The following is a 19,677-nucleotide window of genomic DNA, read 5'->3' as shown; positions in this document are numbered from 1 at the left end:
CAATGAAAAAAAAAGAAAAACCTTTAAAGCTTTAAGAAACATAATAGAAATTATTTAAAGTTGATAATAAGATCACTTGTTTGCCCTTTTTACATTCAGCATGTATTTGAGTGCATGTTATATCCCAGACTCTCTTCTATACTGTAATATAGCTAGACAGATAATTGCTTGCCTTCATAGAGTTTACTTTCTAGCAAGTGTGCATGTGCTAAGTTGCTTCAATTGTGTCTGACTCTTTGCAACCCTATGGACTGTAGCCTGCCAGGCTCCTCTGTCCATGGAATTCTCCAGACAAGAATACTGGAGTAGGTTGCTGTGCCCTCCTCTAGGGGATCTTTCTGATCCAGGGATTGAACCCATGTCTCTTAAATCTGCTGCATTGGCAAGCAGGTTCTTTACCACTAGTGCAACCTGGGAAGCCTCCTTTCTAGTAAGAAAAATTGTAAGCCAATAAATGTATAAGGACATATAGCAATAAGTCATGTGAAGGAAAAGTGAAGCATGGTAAGGAGACTGGGGAACAGTGAAGTATGGTGCTATTTTTTTAAAAAACATGCTCAGAGAAAGAAGATTATTATTGCTCCTTTAAGGAGCCTTGCAGAGCTCTAGGGGTGTAGTATTCTTCCAGGTGGTGAATAAATCCAGAAGATACCTATTCTTGTAATTTTGAGTAATAAAGAAAAAAGAGTTGTAGACAGCCTTTTTCATTGCTGGATTGTGATTTTTTTAATTGGTACGTAGGTAGAAGTGGGGTTTGGCAAGCCTTTTCAAAATTACTTGTTTCATGGGTTCTTAACATGAATTTTTTTGTTACCCCTAATCATAGAGCAGATATAGACCCAGATATTTAAAGGAAATCTTTGTTTCAACTTAGTTTTTTGTTTTGTTCCAATTTTCCTTTCTGTCTGTGGCATAATCATTTTTCAGAGGAAACAATAGATTCTGAAAAATTTTAAACCAGGTTACTAAAACCTGTACTTGACAGGTTGTTAGGTCTATTTTCTTGTAACCAGTGTGTGTTTGAAAAAATGAAAAACTTATCTGTATAACTTTTAAGGATTTTCAGGGGAGTCACAAATTTAAGCTAATTCTGGATGATGTATGGCCATATCATAAGAATTCCTATTCTTATGGCCATATCTAAGCATTCCTATTTTTCTAGTTGTATGAATGCTATTTCCTTATCTTGTCATCTTCATTTCATTAAAAATAGACCTGATATTCCTTATTCTAAACTAAGTTTGACTTTCAGAATTTTTAACGAATTGATAAACTGGGGAGCTAACTGGTTTCATATAGCCCAAAGTGTCAAACTTCAGGGGAGAGAAGCACAGTTCTGGAAGCTGTGAGTGTGGCAAGGAAAAAACTTTGACATGGTAGCTGAGAAGGGACCCTAAAGTCAAGAGAGTGCTGCAGAAGAAAAAGGAATTTATATTAGGCAGGGACTGTGGTCCCTAGCAAGTACGACACTGATGGAAATATTCAGTGCTCAGTATGCCATAGGGTTGACAGCCACCCAAGCCTATTTTTCCCCTAAAGTGTTCAACTTAACCTTTTGTACGTATACATTTTGTAAATGTACAGAAATAGATTTTCTATTGCAGAGGTCACTCGTCTCTCACCTTTCCAGAGAGTTATTCTATAAAGCTGCTATAAAAACTTGGAATAATGTTTTTTGAGAATAAAATAATTGACTTCTTTTTAAATTTGTCTGGATCTTTCTTCTTTCTTTTTGGTGGAAACAATTTTTTTTTTCCCCAGAATTTATGTTCCTACCATGACTTGTGTATAAAAACTGGGTTAAGTATAAATATGATTGCATCAATATTTGACCTACCATAGAAGGTTACTCAGTTTGGCCGTGTGTTGGTGCTAATTCACATAAAATTCACGTGTAAAGCAAGGCCGCATTTAGGTCCTATGAGAGTAGTGCCCAGCACTCTCCCAGTATATATGTAAATTGTATCAACTTGTTTTCCTCTTACTAATTTTTGTATTTCAGGCTGAAAGAATATTCTCAGAGGTTAGGAGAATTGAGAATTACAGAGTCGAAGGCATGGAGATCTACTCTACAACACTTTGGCATCTTCAAAAGGATGTTGCTCTTTCAGTTCTTTCAAAAGACTTAACAGATATGGATAAAAATTCACCAGAGGTAAATTAACTGAAGCACTTCGTTCATGTTTGTTTTTCTTTTCTTTTTTTTTTTTTTGCTGCATCGGCGTGGCATGTGGGATTTTAGTTCCCCAACCAGGGATTGAACCCAGGCCCTCAGTAGTAACAGTGAGGAGTCCTAACCACTGGATCACCAGGGAATTCCCTGCAACTGTTTTTTGATTGTCTTTACCAAATGGGAATGACCCAAATCATTAATTTAGTTTCATCCATGCTTATTTTTGCATTTTTCTCTATAGGCCAAGAGAAGGAGAAATCCTAGAATATATGGTACAGATTCATAAATAGAAAAATCTTAAAGCAGATATTTCATTCAGGATTAATCAAGATTTGGTTATACTTGCTGTTGTCACCAAGAGTAGAGTTCATTAAACAGAAATAGAGATTTTAAAGTGCTCATTTTAAATTAAAATAATAATTTTAACTGTCATTTTAAGGCATAGGCAGGTTATTTACATGTTTCAGTCCTATAAGGGTTTTATTTCCTTGCATCCCAAGAATATTTAGTGGTCCCTTTGTAACACATTTAAACTTAGAATTTAAGAGTCAGTTCTCATTATTCCTGGTAGTTAGGTCTATAGTTTCCATGAACGCTAAATTGACAAATACTGAGCCATTACTCCTAGGAGAAATATACACACACATATCACACGTGGGTCCACCAATGATCACTAAAGCACTGCAAGTATTGATTTTGGTTTTACAAGTTAATTTTAGAAAATAGACAGATTTGCAAATATGGAATCCTTGAATAATGAGCATTGACTATATCTATTAAAGCTCTTCAGTTGTTGTCTTTCTGTTCTACGTAAGATCTGAGTCTTGATTTTAGTCATAGATTGCTTTTGTTAGAAAAAAATAAATCAGAATTTTAATTATGCATTTGGTTTTTGTTTCCTTTTTTTTTTTTTTAAGGCCTGGTGTGCTGCAGGGAACTGTTTCAGTTTGCAGCGGGAACATGATATTGCAATTAAATTCTTCCAGAGAGCTATCCAGGTTGATCCAAATTATGCTTATGCCTATACTCTATTAGGGCACGAGTTTGTGTTAACTGAAGAATTAGACAAAGCATTAGCTTGTTTTCGAAATGCTATCAGAGTCAATCCTAGACATTATAATGCATGGTAAGTGCTAACAAAGTGCAAAGACAGTGTCTTATTAATGGGGCTGGTACCCAGTAATTTTTCTTGTGAGATTATTTCTTTGTTGTCATAAATTTGAAGAATGGTACATACTAGTTGGTAGCTTCTAACCTAAGTGGTTTTTTATGTGAAATTTATACCTTTAACAAACTCCTAACTAATGCCAATAGAATTCCAGATGCTTATATTGAACACTTTCTACTTTTTCTCCTACTAAACTTTTGCAAGTATTAATATCTGGTATTGTTACTTTGATTGTTAAATCAAAATGGTGATGAAAATAGAGAATGGTTCTCTATCATAATTATAATAACAGTATAATTCTTCTATTATCCAATAGGTAATTTCTGCTACCTTTTGGATAATAGAAAATAAATATAGAAAACTATCCATAGTTGTTGCTCTTTGGCAGATTTATTAAGTATTAGTTCTGGTTTATTAAGTTTATCAAGAATGGTCCAGTTTAAGTAATATCTGTTTTACTTTTTTATACTTGTGCGTAAGTAGATGAATAGGAAGGTTAATCTATTAATGATTGGGTTAATCATAGCAGTTTCTAAATCTGAAGCACTAGATTACTGAAATATATTTTTTGATTTGTATATGTGTTTTTTAATGAATTTTATCTCATTTCTAAGTAGTTACATTGCCTGAAAGATGGCCTGATGAGTACTAGCTTCTGTTGACCAGTTAAACAGTCAGGCTTGCCAACATTCACATAAAATTCTCTGTGATATTTTCAGAGCTCAGTTCTTAATAGGACTTGAGTTGTTTCTTAAATGTGTAGTTATCTGTTCTGCCATATTTCAGTAGTTGCATTCTTAACAAAATTTACTGTATCAAAATTGTTATAAAAATAATTGTTGCATTTAGAGAAAAGGAGGTATATTCAGACTAGCAAGCTTTTACTGGAAAGACTTTCAATATTGAGTTATTCAGGTAACTAAGTATTTAACTAAACTAAGCAAATTTATTTTTCCAACTCCAAGGTGAGTAGTCTTTCTTTAGTTATCTCCATTTTCACTATTATTAGCACAGAACTTTTCATACCTTTTCTTGATCTCTAACATAATTATAATAATCATTTGTTGATTATTCCCCTTCATTATTACCTAGTTTCACCAAGAGGGATCCTTAATGTAAATCCGTCACAATGTATTTGATGTTTTGAAAATTCAGGGAACATTCCTGTATATCATCTTGATACACTGTTGCATAGTCTTTAAAATGTGTAATTTTGATATCTATGTGAAGCCTTTAAAAATTATAATTTTGAAGTCTATAAGTTTTGAAAGCTATAGGAGCATATTTTTCATACAGTGAGTGGGGAGAGGGTAAGCAGACCATTAACTATGCATACTGTAATCATAGTATAAAATATATATGTATTTGGACAAATAATATGGGAGTAACATTATTAGGAATTTAGGGTCTAGAATCATCGAGGGAGGATCTGAATAGAATACTTGTGTGTGTGTTTAGTCACTGAGTCATGTCTGACTTTTCACTACCCTGTGGACTGTATGTAGCCCACCAAGCTCCTCTGTCCATGAGTTTTCCAGACAAAAATACAGGAGTGAATTGCCATTTCCTCCTCCAAGGGATCTTCCCAACCCAGGGACCAACCCTAGGTTTCTTGGAGCTCTTGTATTGCAGGCTGATTCTTTACCCACCCTTCAGTTCAGTTCAGTTCAGTCGCTCAGTCGTGTCCGACTCTGCCACCCCATGAATTGCAGCACACCAGGCCTCCCTGTCCATCACCAACTCCCGGAGTTTACTCAAACTCATGTCCATCGAGTAGGTGATGCCATCCAGCCATCTCATCCTCTGTCGTCCCCTTCTCCTCTTGCCCCCAATCCCTCCCAGCATCAGAGTCTTTTCCAGTGAGTCAACTCTTCGCATGAGATGGCCAAAGTATTAGAGTTTCAGCTTTAGCATCAGTCCTTGAACACCCAGGACTGATCTCCTTTAGAATGGACTGGTTTTATTTTAAAATGTGATTGATAGCAATACCTATCTCCTTGGTTCCATCTAGGATTAAATAAGGTAAATCAAAGAATTTAATAAAATTATCAGCAGACACATGATAATCGCTCAGTAAAAATTAGCTATTAAATCTATATTGTAGTGGTAGGTCTAAGGATGTGGTTTCTTTTTTTCTAGTTGTTATAGTTTTATTTGATTGATTGTTTGATTGACTGGATTGTTTTTACTTATAAAAATGACTTGTCTAAAACACTTGGGCAGTTTTTTATCATGTTAGATTTTGCCTACCCTAAGACCATCAGTATTTTTCTACTGGTTTATTAAAATGCCACATTCCATACATATCCTTTTATTAGCTAAACTAAATTAGCATTTCACATCCTTAAAATTGTATTTTATTTTAAACTCTCAGGTATGGTTTAGGAATGATTTATTACAAGCAAGAAAAATTCAGCCTTGCAGAAATGCATTTCCAGAAAGCACTTGACATCAACCCTCAAAGTTCAGTTTTGCTTTGCCACATTGGAGTAGTAAGTAGCTTTCTAAGTATTGTTCGGTTGATCCCTTTTGGAGTGTTTGTTATTGGCTTAATTGCTGTAATGAAAATTAGGGGTTTTTGTTATTGTTATTCTTGAAACAATATCCTGGATTCTTTTACAGCCAAAAATACCGCCTTTTTGCTTGGCATAAAGAGAAATCATGGAGTACCCTCATTCCTTGGGCAAGTTACTTAATTTCTCTGAGCTTCTATTTTGTGAATGACAAATAATGCCATCTTGCCTACCTCATAGGGTTATTATAACACTAATATGAGATACTTGATATTTTTGAAAGCAGTTTTCCATGTTAATATTTAGCTCCTAAATTAAGTAACTAATAATTTAAGGCAAATGATTCCTTGTATTTTAGCCTCTGAGTGGTATAGATATGTCAGAACTAATTAAAATTCTTATAAAGTGGTGAGAATGGTCAATTTTATGTTTATATTTTTCTTACTGTATGTGATAATAAGTTGTACTTTGATAGGATAAGAGAACGAGTATGTTTGTTTTTTAAAATCTCATTTACTAATTTCTCTGAAAGCTTGGAACATTTTTTTTAAGTTCTTGTTCTTGTCCTTTCACCATTCTTCCCTCTCCCACTTTCCCTCCCTCTTTTCTTTCTCTTTGCAAGTTTGACCTTTGTGGGAACAAACATACAGTATAAGAAAAATTATATGAGTTTGGAATTTCACTATTCATTTTGGGGGCAGAATTCTAGCTCTTTATAATGATTTTCTTAAGAATTGACATGGTAACTTTTACAGTTAGATACGGTACAAAAATATAGGGAAAATACATCAAAGATTTTTTTTCTGTCACTTTACTTAAACCAAACTTGAGTATCTCTTGCTACCTTTTAGTGAAGTTGAACATTTTTAAAGCAGGCTTTCTTAAAGGCCATAGTCCAGCATTGTGTAATCTGTGGGTTCTAAGACCTGGAAAGATTACTTCTCGGCTATAGTCTCCCTGTTTTTTTTTTTTTTTTTTTTTTTTCAGTATAGTTGATTTACAGTGTTGAGTTTCAGCAAGGTGATTCAGTTATATATACATATATATTCATTTTCAGATTTCTTTCCCATTATAGGTTATTATGAGATATTGAATATAGTTCCTTGTGCTATATAGTAGGTCCTTGTTGTTCATGTATTTTGTATATAGTCATCTGTGTCTGTTAATCCTAAATTCCTAATTTATCCCTCCTTCAACCCCCTTTCCCCTTTTGTAACCGTCAGGTTTTTTTCTATGTCTCTGAGCCTGTTCAAATTTATTTTTAATATATAATTTATCTAAGAATGAACATAGCAATATGAGTACACATGAATAAATAATGAGACTTGATTGGGTTTGCTTTTGTTTTTGTTTTTTTTTTTAAGTTATTTGAAATAAATTACTTACTACCTAGAATTACAGATCAATGGTTTTCAGATATGTAAAGCAGAAGAATTATTTTTAAAACAAATTCCTAAAATAGGTAAAAGTGTAATTGTTCTGAGTAAAACAAAGTTGGTAAGTTTCAGAGCCAGAGCTCCTAGGGGTTCTTGAAAAATTCTGAGAAGTCTAATATTTAGAGGACCATAATAAGTCTGTTAAAATGTATTATCTAACAAAATAGCACAGATTTTCTTGTGAAGAAAGACTAAGGTTTTTCTTGTCTTTTAGGCTTAAAGGTAACCAAATATCTACTCTAAAGATAGAATCTGATTATCATTATGGAGAGTAATGGTGAATTGGGAGCTGTGTTGTTTTTGAGTCACACTATTTGGTTTTTACCTTTCCTCATAAATATCAAAAGGAAACATTAATAGAATCTTTATTTCTTGTAGGTTCAGCATGCACTGAAAAAATCTGAGAAGGCTTTGGATACCCTAAACAAAGCCATTGTTATTGATCCTAAGAACCCTCTATGCAAATTTCACAGAGCCTCAGTTTTATTTGCAAATGAAAAATATAAGGTAAGATATATATATATATATATGTGTGTGTGTGTGTGTGTGCGTGCGTGTATCTTAACAGTCCTCAACATAGTACTATTTAAGTTTTGCCACTTTTTAAATAAACTAAAAGTTATTTATACTTGAATTTTTGTCTTAAATAGTTTATTTCCCCATTTTTAAAAGCTATTTCTTTTTTGCCTATATTTCTTCATGAAATACAAGAAGGATGGGTGTGTATATATTTAGGAATAAAAGTTTATCCTTTAAAAAGATTTCCTATAGGGAAAGGCAGTTACCTTAAATGTAAAACCTAAACCATTGTATTAGGACCAAAATATATGAACAGAATAAATGAATATATGTGCATTATTCAATAAGTATTTATTTGAATGCCTATTATTAATATATGTCAGACACTAGGAATATAGTGGCAAATGAAGCAACCATATTTTCTGCCTTTGAATAGCTTACCATCTAGTACTCCCTTAGAGGGAGAGTTAGTCACTCAATCATGTCCAACTCTTTGTGACCCCATGGAGTCTTGCTCTGATTTTCTTTATGAAGAAGTGGATGTCTAATCTTACTGTTCTGCCTTTTACAACGTCCTTTAAATCTAATAAACATTTAACAATTTTTAACTCGCTCTTTGAAGCTTACTATAATTATAATTCAGCATTTGTTTTCCTGTCTTGGCTTCATTGTACAAAAATTTTTAAAGTTTTTATTTAATCTGATATATGGTCAGGTTCTTCAGTTGAAGGATTTTATTTATTAATCTTAAAGGCATAAGCAATCTCATCTAAGAGGAATGCCATGTAAATCAAGCCTATACTTGCTTCAAGAAACCCATGTTCTAATCTGACCCATTGTCCAGGCCAGAATGGGTATAATCATTTTTGAGTACCAGCTTGGGGCTCAGCCAGATTATCAGGTTTACTTTGATGCATGATTAGGTGTAGGTTAGAAAGGGGGCATAAGAAAAGTTACTGACTGCTTCTGCAATGTCCTGCCTCCGAAATGAAAATCAAAACTGTTAGAGGGCCACGTCAATCTCTTTGTGGCAAAAATCATTACTAGACACAACCCTGTCTAATGTACAGTTATTGGTATATAGTTGTTTAAGTCTTCTAGGGCAAAAAAGAGAGCTCTTCTGCTATGTTGGATACTATACTGTGTCTGTGTTAGAAACTGTTTCTCAGAGTTTCCAAGTAGATTATGTGGGGGGAGGGGGGTACAGCATAAATGCATGAAATTTTGATAACAATTGTAACCTACAGTCATCAGATCAGATCAGATCAGATCAGTCGCTCAGTTGTGTCCGACTCTGTGACCCCATGAATCACAGCACGCCAGGCCTCCCTGTCCATCACCAACTCCCGGAGTTCACTGAGACTCAACGTCCATCGAGTTAGTGATGCCATCCAGCCATCTCAACCTCTGTCGTCCCCTTCTCCTCTTGCCCCCAATCCCTCCCAGCATCAGAGTCTTTTCCAATGAGTCAACTCTTCACATGAGGTGGCCAGAGTACTGGAGTTTCAGCTTTAGCATCATTCCTTCCAAAGAAATCCCAGGGCTGATCTCCTTCAGAATGGACTGGTTGGATCTCCTTGCAGTCCAAGGGACTCTCAAGAGTCTTCTCCAACCCCACAGTTCAAAAGCATCAATTCTTCGGCGCTCAGCCTTCTTCACAGTCCAACTCTCAACATCCATACATGGCCACAGGAAAAACCATAGCCTTGACTAGACGAACCTTTGTTGGCAAATAATGTCTCTGCTTTTGAATATGCTATCTAGGTCATAACTTTCCTTCCAAGGAGTAAGCGTCTTTTAATTTCATGGCTGCAGTCACCATCTGTAGTGATTTTGGAGCCCAGAAAAATAAAGTCTGACACTGTTTCCACTGTTTCCCCATCTAATTCCCATGAAGTGATGGGACTGGATGTCATGATCTTCGTTTTCTGAATGTTGAGCTTTAAGCCAACTTTTTCACTCTCCACTTTCACTTTCATCAAGAGGCTTTTGAGTTCCTCTTCACTTTCTGCCATAAGGGTGGTGTCATCTGCATATCTGAGGTTATTGGTATTTCTCCCGGCAATCTTGATTCCAGCTTGTGTTTCTTCCAGTCCAGCGTTTCTCATGATGTACTCTGCATAGAAGTTAAATAAACAGGGTGACAATATACAGCCTTGACATACTCCTTTTCCTATTTGGATCCAGTCTGTTGTTGCATGTCCAGTTCTAACTGTTGCTTCCTGACCTGCATACAGATTTCTCAAGAGGCAGATTAGGTGGTCTGGTATTCCCATCTCTTTCAGAATTTTCCACAGTTTATTGTGATCCACACAGTCAAAGGCTTTGGCATAGTCAATAAAGCAGAAATAGATGTTTTTCTGGAACTCTCGCTTTTTCCATGATCCAGCAGATGTTGGCAATTTGATCTCTGGTTCTTCTTCCTTTTCTAAAACCAGCTTGAACATCAGGAAGTTCACAGTTCACATATTGCTGAAGCCTGGCTTGGAGAATTTTGAGCATTACTTTACTAGCGTGTGAGATGAGTGCAATTGTGCAGTAGTTTGAGCATTCTTTGGCATTGCCTTTCTTTGGGGTTGGAATGAAAACTGACCTTTTCCAGTCCTGTGGCCACTGCTGAGTTTTCCAAATTTGCCGGCATATTGAGTGCAGCACTTTCACAGCATCATCTTTCAGGATTTGGAATAGCTCAACTGGAATTCTATCACCTCCACTAGGTTTGTTCGTAGTGATGCTTTCATAGAAAATATATTAGTTCTAAACTGTTGTGGTGTAGCAGTATAGATGTTTGGGGTACAACATCTTGATTAAAATACATTCAAAGCAGTGATTCTAAAGTGTAGTCTGGGCACTTCTGGGGAGTTACCAAAAATCTTTCCAGAAAGTCCACAGGTGAGAACTATTTTCATAATAATATTTAGATGTTATTTGCCTTTTTCACTTTCATTTTGTCACCAGTGTACAGTGGGGTGTTCTAAAAGCTACTTGACGTAACATCATAACAGATTAAATGCAAAAGCTATCTTCTCTTAACCAGAGATTTGCAAAAACTTTAAGCAATGTCATTCTTCTCACTGACTTTTTATTGTTCTGATTAGAAAAATATTATGTTAGTTGACATAACTAGGCCAAATTCCTAACAAATGGATTGCGAATCGGTGTTTACATGTAGTTTTTAACTTAATAGATAATGTTAAGTTGTCCTCACACAGAGTTTGCATCAATTTGCAGTTCTGCCCTCAGTGATGAGAATACCTGTCTTTCCTCCCTCATGGTAACTTTATGTAATATCAAACTTTTAATTTTTATCTGTTTACTAGGTGAAAAATTGACAATTTCTCATTTGGGGAGCTGTTTTTTATTTTGAATCATCAGATCTTTCTTTTAAATAAACATACAATTTTCCTATCTGTCTTCTCAATCTCCTGAACCCCTTTAGCAGTAGTCAGAAGATTACTGGACAAACTTAGCAGTAGTCAGAAGATTACTAGACAAACTTAACTCAGCAGTAGTCAGAAGATTACTAGACAAACTTAGCAGTAGTCAGAGATTACTAGATAATCATTAACTCAATTCTAGGTTCTTCATTATTAGTTAAAATGGCAGGTTGGTATTCAAAGCTAGTGCTTGTGTCAGGGAGAAGGTGTATTAACAGAACTTCAGAAGTGTTCTGCAACTTAGTTTTTAAAACATCTTTATACACAATGTGATTGAATTTAGCTGTTTTAAATAAAATTGTGACAAAAGCTAGGGTTATCACCTCCATATTTCACAAAGAATTGTGTATGTTTTCAGTGAATTTGAGTGAATTCCTGACATTTCTTAGTTCTTGTTGTAATAGTATTTTTCTTGCATTTTCACAGGGATTATTGAAGCAAGGTAGTACTTTGATTCAGATCTAATAAGCTTTAGTTAAGATTTGAGAAATTAAATAAAATCACTTGCTTAGTCAAAACTGTAAAAATTTTGCTATTGTATTTTTCTTTGCTTTTTTCAGTCTGCTTTACAAGAACTTGAAGAATTGAAACAAATTGTTCCCAAAGAATCCCTCGTTTACTTCTTAATAGGAAAGGTAAAGATTGGGGCCCTGGTTCTAAACTCTATCATAACAGATACTAACTTTTGAAAAATAAATATGTTGTATTGTGCACCATCTATTGAGCAAATTCAGCTAGATCTCTGAACTATATACTCTGGAAATAAATCATGGATTTAGTTTTTATTAACATTTAAGAAGGTGATAGATATCCTAATGAAGAAGCAAGAGCACACACCCTGTAATCTTTCTGTAGTTTTGGAACTATATCAGCACTTGCAGCCCAGTGACTGATAATGAGTTCATGACTGAGACTACCTCAAGGAAAACCGTTAACTTCCAGTTATCAATAAAATACACAAACATCTCCCAAAAGAAGAAAAATAATACCACGGTGTTGTCTTAGTTCAAAAAAATGGCTTGCAGAATTTCTGAGGCAGGACTAGTCAGGACTTTACACACTGGGTCCCCAGAAGCCAATTGGTTAAAGTAAGTGAGGATGGTGGACACTGGTGAGAGTTGCTTTGTATGTATGGTTACCACACGCTCAGTTGTGTCTGACTCTTTGTGACCTTTGGACTGTAGCTAGCCAGGCTTCTCTGTCCATGGGATTTTTCAGACAAGAGTACTGGAGTGGGTTGCCATTTCCTCCTCCAGGGGAATCTTCTCGACCCAGGGATCGAACCCATGTCTCCTGTGACTTCTACATTGCAGGTGGATTCTTTACCACTGAGCCATCAGGGGACAGTTGCTATAACTCCATTTAAAATCAGTGTAAATGAGTACTAATTAAACAATTTATAGTCCACTGTCATTGTTCCAAACAGAGTGAGATGTGTTGGAAGCTCACTACCTGAGAGATACAGGCAAGGGATTCTGAAAATAATACCTGAATATATTAAAAGGAACTCAAAAGTTGGTATGAATTCTTCTATAGGATGAAAATGTCCTGTTCTTCAGAATGAACTTACAACATACCAATCAGGAACCCAATTTAAATTTAAAATGTTTAGGATTTTATAGATGAAGCTTACAACTTAATGAAAAATGTAGTGCTGCTGTTTATTTTTAGGTTTACAAGAAGTTAGGTCAAACGCACCTCGCCCTGATGAATTTCTCTTGGGCTATGGATTTAGATCCTAAAGGAGCCAATAACCAGATTAAAGAGGCAATTGATAAACGCTACCTTCCAGATGATGAGGAGCCAATAACCCAAGAAGAACAGATCAGTGAGTATCATCCATGTGACTTAGGTCTATATGTGATTATTCAAACCAGAAAGCTAGTGAAACACCGTATCAGAGGAAACAGATACTTCTTTATGGCACAGAATAAAGTGGAAAATTTTTTGAATATTCAGAAAGCTGCCTTTTGCATAAGAATTTTATTTCTAAACAATAGATTTTTTACACCAAATGAAATTTTAGGGAAATTGAACAGGGTAATAAAACAACAGTGTGCATATGGAGCCAGGTAACTAGTTTCAGTTCTGGATCTAGTTTGCTGTGTGATTTTCACAAATCCATTGCTAATTTTTACCTGAGCTTCAACCTATGTAACTAATGCCTGGCTTACCTGCTTCCTAGGAATGTGGTAGGGGGAGAAAAGATGATAGGTGTGACTATGTTGAAAACATTGGAAGTGCTAAGTGAATGAATAATAAATTTGTGAACATTTTAAAGTATTGACAGATCTGTAGTAGTGGCTGTTCAAATTCTGTGTAACTCTCACATATCTAAAATCTAAATATTGTACATCTGAAACTAACATAATATTGTAAGTCAGCTATACATCAGTTAATTAAAAGGCAGATAAATATAAATTGAGAGACCTCTGATAAGATAAACTAAGATGCCTTTGTTCCAGAAATATATTTTATATTTTTGTGAACTAATAGGGACTATCCCCAAAGTGAAGTCAACAGTTGGGTGGAATGTTAGTCTTTTTTAATGTCTTAGAGAATAGTTCTAATTCTTAGGTTGAGTGTGTGCTAAATTGCTTCAGTCGTGTCCAACTCTTTGCGACACTATGGACTGTAGCCCACCAGGCTCCCCTGTCCGTGGGATCCTCCAGGTAAGAATACTGGAGTGGATTGCCGTGCCCTCCTCCAGGGGATCTTCCTGACTCAGAGACCAAAGCCACATCTCTTAAGTCTCCCAGGCTGGCTCTTTACCACTAGCACCACCTGGGAAGCCCAATTCTTAGGTTAGGGAATAAGAATTCATTAGAGAGAGACAGTTTTAGTAGTTAAAACTCTTAATGGTTAAATGCAATAAAATAATCTTAGACATGCTGTAAAATAAGGAACTTGAATTGCATTTTATTGAAGGATATCAGGATTTTTAAGGGCTTTTGTTTAAGGTCTTAGCTCTCTGAATATAATAGTTTTCTTTACTTATTTTCATGAACTAAAAAAAAATACTTTTCAGATACCTTACTGTAGACCTTTTTTATTTTTGAAGTGGGAACAGATGAATCCCAGGAGAGCAGCATGACGGATGCTGATGACACACAACTTCATGCAGCTGAAAGTGATGAATTTTAACTTCTGGAAATCAGACCTTTGCAACTGGATGTGTGACTCATGCTGACATGTTTCTTGTCCTTCCATATACTGAGTCTTCACTCTTGAGCCAGCATTGTCATCATCCATCACTTATATCCTGAGTGTGCCACTTTCACTGGACCCTGACTGTACACAGAATGAAAGGCAGTGCAATATTTAGCTGCTAAGAAGACTGGCTCTTTCACCAGTATGAATGACAGTTCAGAGGGGATAGGGTGGGAAACTTTCTTTTTCTTTCTTTTTTTTTTCTTTAATCTCCCTTTGTTGGAAAGCTATCATGGAAGGAAGAGTTATGTTTTATCCTGAAGGAACCATTAGATATGGAAAATAGTGATGAACCAGAATCTCTTGGTCGTTTTTCCAAAAATTTGTTTTTACTTGGTTCTGTTCCTGATAAACAAAGTGACTGACCTTCATTTCTAGGTTCTTCAAGAATGGTGTTAGCAAGTGCCAGATGGAACAATAAAAGACATTGCCTATAACAGAGTAACCTGATTGCCAAGGAATGTAAATTACCTTAAACTTCAGTGTCTCCCATAACAAATGTAATGAGCATATAGGGACTCATATGTAGGAATCAATATCCCTCCATAACAGTGTACACTTATTCTTGGTAAGAATACTTTAATGTCCAACCAAGAATTTTAATTTATTCATGTTGCCTCAAAGTGTTGATCATCGTTATCTTGGTATTACAAACTTTAAAATTGGTCCTTAACATTTTTCCTCTTCTCTTTGAGCTCTGTGGGATCACCTCTAACATTCAGAGATGATAGAGGGGTTGCCCACTGAAAAGCCAAAACAAGGCTCTTAATAACCATTTAAGTTCACCAGAAGAATCAAAATGAGAACACTAAATGGAAAGACTTTAAGAGATCATGATAGTGAAAGCCTTAATACAATCAGAATCCTACCATAACCTTGAGTTTATATTTGTTCAAGACAGTATCCCTTTGACTTTCTTTAAGTGTTTAAGCAAGGTGCAAGAAAGTGTGGTTACCTTTGGTGAGGTCATTTCCATTCTTTTCTGCTCTCTGCTTCAGATTATTTCCAGTAGTGTGAGTTACCAAAACATGTACTGAGAGTGATTGGGTTTAGAATATTAGAAATGTTTAGCTGCAAAAATAAAAACAAAAAACCACCCACTCTTATGAAGGAGACAAGTTCTCTCTTGAGTTTATCGTAATATAGATTGATGTCTTTGGGGAATGACCACAATTTTAAAGATCTAATTATGCATAATAAAATGGGAATTATTGGAATTTCACAGTAACCGATTTAAAGTTTTAAATTGTGTATCTCCTTTATTGTAATGTTTGAAATTTTTAGAGAAACTTTAGTTAACATTTTATTAAGTGCCAATGTCAGAATATAACAAATTTATAGTTTCTTACAAATGACAGGCCTACAGTTATTGTTGTGGATTATTTGATGAAGGACAAACTTATCTACTGGTTACATGTATTTTGTTAGTCAAGCTGTGAAAATAAGGTGGATTACAGAAGATATGAAAAAATTTTAGCCCGTAGTCTCAGTAATTTTCTGTCATTTACTGTTAATCTGCTTATTTGAATATGGATTAAATTGCATTATAAACTAATTCAAGTCAGAGTGTTAGGTTGGGTATTGGGGTGCCAGAGAGGTATTTAACAAAATTTCCTACCTAAATCTGTTTATGTGCTGCCTAAAAAAATAATTTATAAGAAAAGGAAAGATTGGGAGTAAATGAATATCATTAAAGATTCCCCAAGGCTAGCACTTGAATTCTAACAAATATTCCATTTTATTATCCGTTAGTTCTGTAATATTTAATTTTATATTCTTTTATTTTTTTTAATTGGCAAATCATAAGCCAGCTGTATAACAGTATCAAATATAGAGTTTTCATAGAAAGCTTTGATCTGAGCTCTTTGTTACAAAGCTTGGAGAAAGCTATGCTCAGAAAACAATTTGCTGATGTATAATTAGTTATGTTTTGTAGTAGGAATTTATGTCCTGTGCCAGAAGTAAGTCTTTCTGGTATTAATTTTGAGACCAAGAATAAAAGGATAGTTGTGGAAGGCACAGCATGGCTATGGTTGGTTGATCGATAATCAGCCCAGATTGATCTGACTGCATTTTCCTCACACCTCTACTTTCAAAGTCATTTAGCTGTTGGAAGCATTTCCTACCTATTTACTGTTTCTGGCTTTCTCTTCTTTCTTTTTTGCATAGTATGGGGATCAAATAACCAGAAGAAGATACGCATTTTAATCAAGCAAAATGATTGCTTCAAATTTCAGAAGTATTTTGAAGGAAATCAGAAATACTAAGTACTTCAACATCATTTTTTCTCTTTAAGCCTTTCACACGTGTGTATACACACACACACACTCTTGTTCAGAAGTTATGTTGTAGCATTGGATATTTTTCCCCCTTGGAAATGGTTCTTAACTCTGGGATTTTAGAAGGTTGGAAATATTTTTTCAAGAGAACAATGGTACTCAAAATAATGAAAGGTGGTCCTACTTTTTCTGTATTTCATTACTTTAAAAATTTTATTTTTTTTCCAAGAACTGCAAGTAATATTTGAACCATGCTGCTGTTGTACCTTAAACAAAAACTCAGTGATAACCAGTATTTAGTCTATTAAAAATGCTCTTTTTGAAGAAAAAAGTTTGCAAGTCTCTGTTTAGCCAGAGTATAGTATGGGTCTTCAAGAGAAATATGGTGACCTGTTTTCTTTGTGAAAACCTGGGAAAATGCAAGTGTGGGTGTGATGTGTGTGTTATATATGCATTGAAACAATGTAATTTTGTGTCTTCTTTTTTGCTTTTCCTGACTTATTTCAGAAATTGTACAGTCTTGGGGGGGAAAGTCTTTTCTGTTAATATATTTGCAATTCATTAAAGGATATGGAAAATCCAAATAAATTACTTTTGAAAGCAATTCATAATCAAGTCATTAAAGCTATATCAGAGCTGTGCCATCTGTATTTTGATAGTGAGGCACAGCGAAATAGTGAAAGATTAGTATTATGTTCCACAGAAGTCTAGGGCAATGCTTCTCTATTTTTTTACTTACACTCTCATCTAATATATATATTTATTTTAAAATTCACACCTCTTTTTTAGTATTATTTGGAGTTTCAAAATAAATATTGTGACAAAAATTGGTAACTTTAGAATGTATTTTTCCCACACTACAAAAGCCCCTTGCCAGCAGCTGCCACTTTGCAAGTCAACTGCTTATTTCTCAATCATGTGATTTCCGAAATTCCTTTAAAAGGGACACAAAGCTCTTTTCTAATTAGAATCCATTTTAAATATCAAGATCTGAAAGAAGTAGAATATAGAGAGCAAGTTTTACTCTAGCTTGATATCTTGTAGAAGACTAAAGGGTTTTGCTCAGACTTGAAGAAAGGGTAGCGATAGGGAAAAAGACAAAGTGAGGTGTGCTGGGCAGATTAGGGGATGACTCAGACCATAACCTTCCTAGGACTGGCCATTTGCTGTCAGTAGGACAGGGATAACTAGAAATCTAAGTAGGAAGTATTCTTTGTTTTTTTTAGCCTGTAATTAATGATTTTGTGAAGGTTCAGAAATGCAGACTTTGCTAAACATCTGTGTTTAGTGAGTTCTTGTCATGTGTCCTGTGTTACTTGCCTTGGGTACAGTATTTTCAGTCCTCAACCCTATATGGTAAGTGCTACTCGATTTTACAAGAGAAAAAGACTCTTGAGCAATTAAATGGCAGACCTGGACACTTGGCATTAGTGTATCTAATAAACATTTAGTTTTGGACTTCTCTGGCAGTTTGAGATCATGTCTAATGTTAACTGTCAAGTGTCCTCCCTAGCATTTTGAAATTGGTATCATAGAAGTTCTGGTTTTACAGAGGTAACTTTATTACTAACCATAGATTAAAATCTGTTAAATGTTTAACCCTTTGTCTCTGTACTTCTCACACTGAAACTGAAAGCTCTATCCCTTTCTTGAGTAACTAGAAGTTTCTTTAAAGTAGAAAATTTCAAATCCTCGATTTTCTTTCCATTCTTACTTTTTTTAATTACCAATTTCCCCTAACATAGCATTCTTTTTATTTAACACCCTGAAGATGGAATGTTCAGTTTAGTGCTAAAAGCTGTATTTGAGAAGAAAATCCAAACGCGTAATGCTTCACTGGAATTGGAATAAAAAATGAGTAAGTAATGGAGGAAAGAAAAACAATGAAGTAGATTTAAGGTTTCTTTTTTTTTTTTTTTTAATTTTATTTAACTTTACAATATTGTATTGGTTTTGCCATATATCAAAATGAATCAGCCACAGGTATACCTGTGTTCCCCATCCTGAACACTCCTCCCTCCTCCCTCCCCATACCATCCCTCTGGGTCGTCCCAGTGCACCAGCCCCAAGCATCCAGTAAAGCATCCAGTATCGTGCATCGAACCTGGACTGGCGACTCGTTTCATATATGATATTATACATATTTCAATGCCATTCTCCCAAATCATCCCACCCTCTCCCTCTCCCACAGAGTCCAAAAGACTGTTCTATACATCAGTGTCTCTATTGCTGTCTTGTATACAGAGTTAAGGTTTCTAATCATGTATTTTTCAAAAGCACTGAGCTGATGTCTAGGAAGTGTAGACTTTGCCCCTTAGTTGCTGTGTGACCCTGAACAATTAAAACCTTTTTTTCTGATCAATTTAATTGTGATTGGGTGCTAAAATGTATGTCTGATAAGAAAAGTATATTGAGACTTCTAGGGCTGGAAAACAATGATACTTACCTGATGACAAATCTGTCCATCTCCCAAAATAACCATAAGATCAAGTAAAACAAAACTATACAGGGTTCATGCCTTCATTATTAAGAAAATACTGTAACTTCAAATTACCTATAAGAAGAGAAAGATTTCCTGTACGGATCCTGCTATCACCATAAGCCTGTGATTGTAGAGCAAGAGGGTGGTGGGTGGGGTGCTAAGTCACTTCAGTTGTATCCAACTCTTTGCAACCCTATGGACTGTAGCCCGCCAGGCTCCTCTGTCCATGGGATTCTCCAGGCAAGAATACTGGAGTGAGTTGCTGTGCCCTCCTCCAGGGGATCTTCCTGGCCTGGGGATCAAAACTATGTCATGTCTCCTGCACTGGCAGGTGGGTTCTTTACCACCAGTGCCACCTGGTAACCACTATAATAACAATTTCAATTTGTATAAAACCATGGAGACAATCCTTGGAAGAAGAGTTATGATAAACCTAGAGGTCATAATACTGTGATTATGG

At 35.3% G+C, this 19,677-nt stretch overlaps 1 protein-coding gene across 12 annotated transcripts in view; it reads left to right on the top strand.

Moving 5' to 3' along the window:
• The window catches only part of CDC27 (cell division cycle 27), a 57,843-nt gene extending 40,504 nt beyond the window's left edge, over nucleotides 1-17,339 (top strand). For 3 of the 12 annotated variants that reach the window (XM_027517476.1, XM_027517474.1, XM_027517472.1), the window contains exons 13-19: nucleotides 2,003-2,155; nucleotides 3,091-3,299; nucleotides 5,716-5,833; nucleotides 7,669-7,797; nucleotides 11,807-11,881; nucleotides 12,918-13,074; nucleotides 14,308-17,339. In XM_027517476.1, coding sequence (XP_027373277.1) covers nucleotides 2,003-2,155; nucleotides 3,091-3,299; nucleotides 5,716-5,833; nucleotides 7,669-7,797; nucleotides 11,807-11,881; nucleotides 12,918-13,074; nucleotides 14,308-14,390 — 924 coding nt within the window. In that variant the 3' untranslated portion in view covers nucleotides 14,391-17,339. Of the gene's footprint in view, nucleotides 1-2,002; nucleotides 2,156-3,090; nucleotides 3,300-5,715; nucleotides 5,834-7,668; nucleotides 7,798-11,806; nucleotides 11,882-12,898; nucleotides 13,075-14,304 lie in introns of those variants that run through there. The other 9 variants (XM_027517483.1, XM_027517482.1, XM_027517479.1 and 6 more) reach the window with 5 other exon arrangements.
• The last annotated feature ends 2,338 nt before the right edge of the window (nucleotides 17,340-19,677 follow it).

This window comes from Bos indicus x Bos taurus, chromosome 19, assembly GCF_003369695.1.
Source record: "Bos indicus x Bos taurus breed Angus x Brahman F1 hybrid chromosome 19, Bos_hybrid_MaternalHap_v2.0, whole genome shotgun sequence".
Lineage (NCBI taxonomy): Eukaryota > Metazoa > Chordata > Mammalia > Artiodactyla > Bovidae > Bos > Bos indicus x Bos taurus.
Note: the sequence above shows the minus strand (reverse complement) of the source record. Positions and strands in the feature narration are given on the sequence as shown.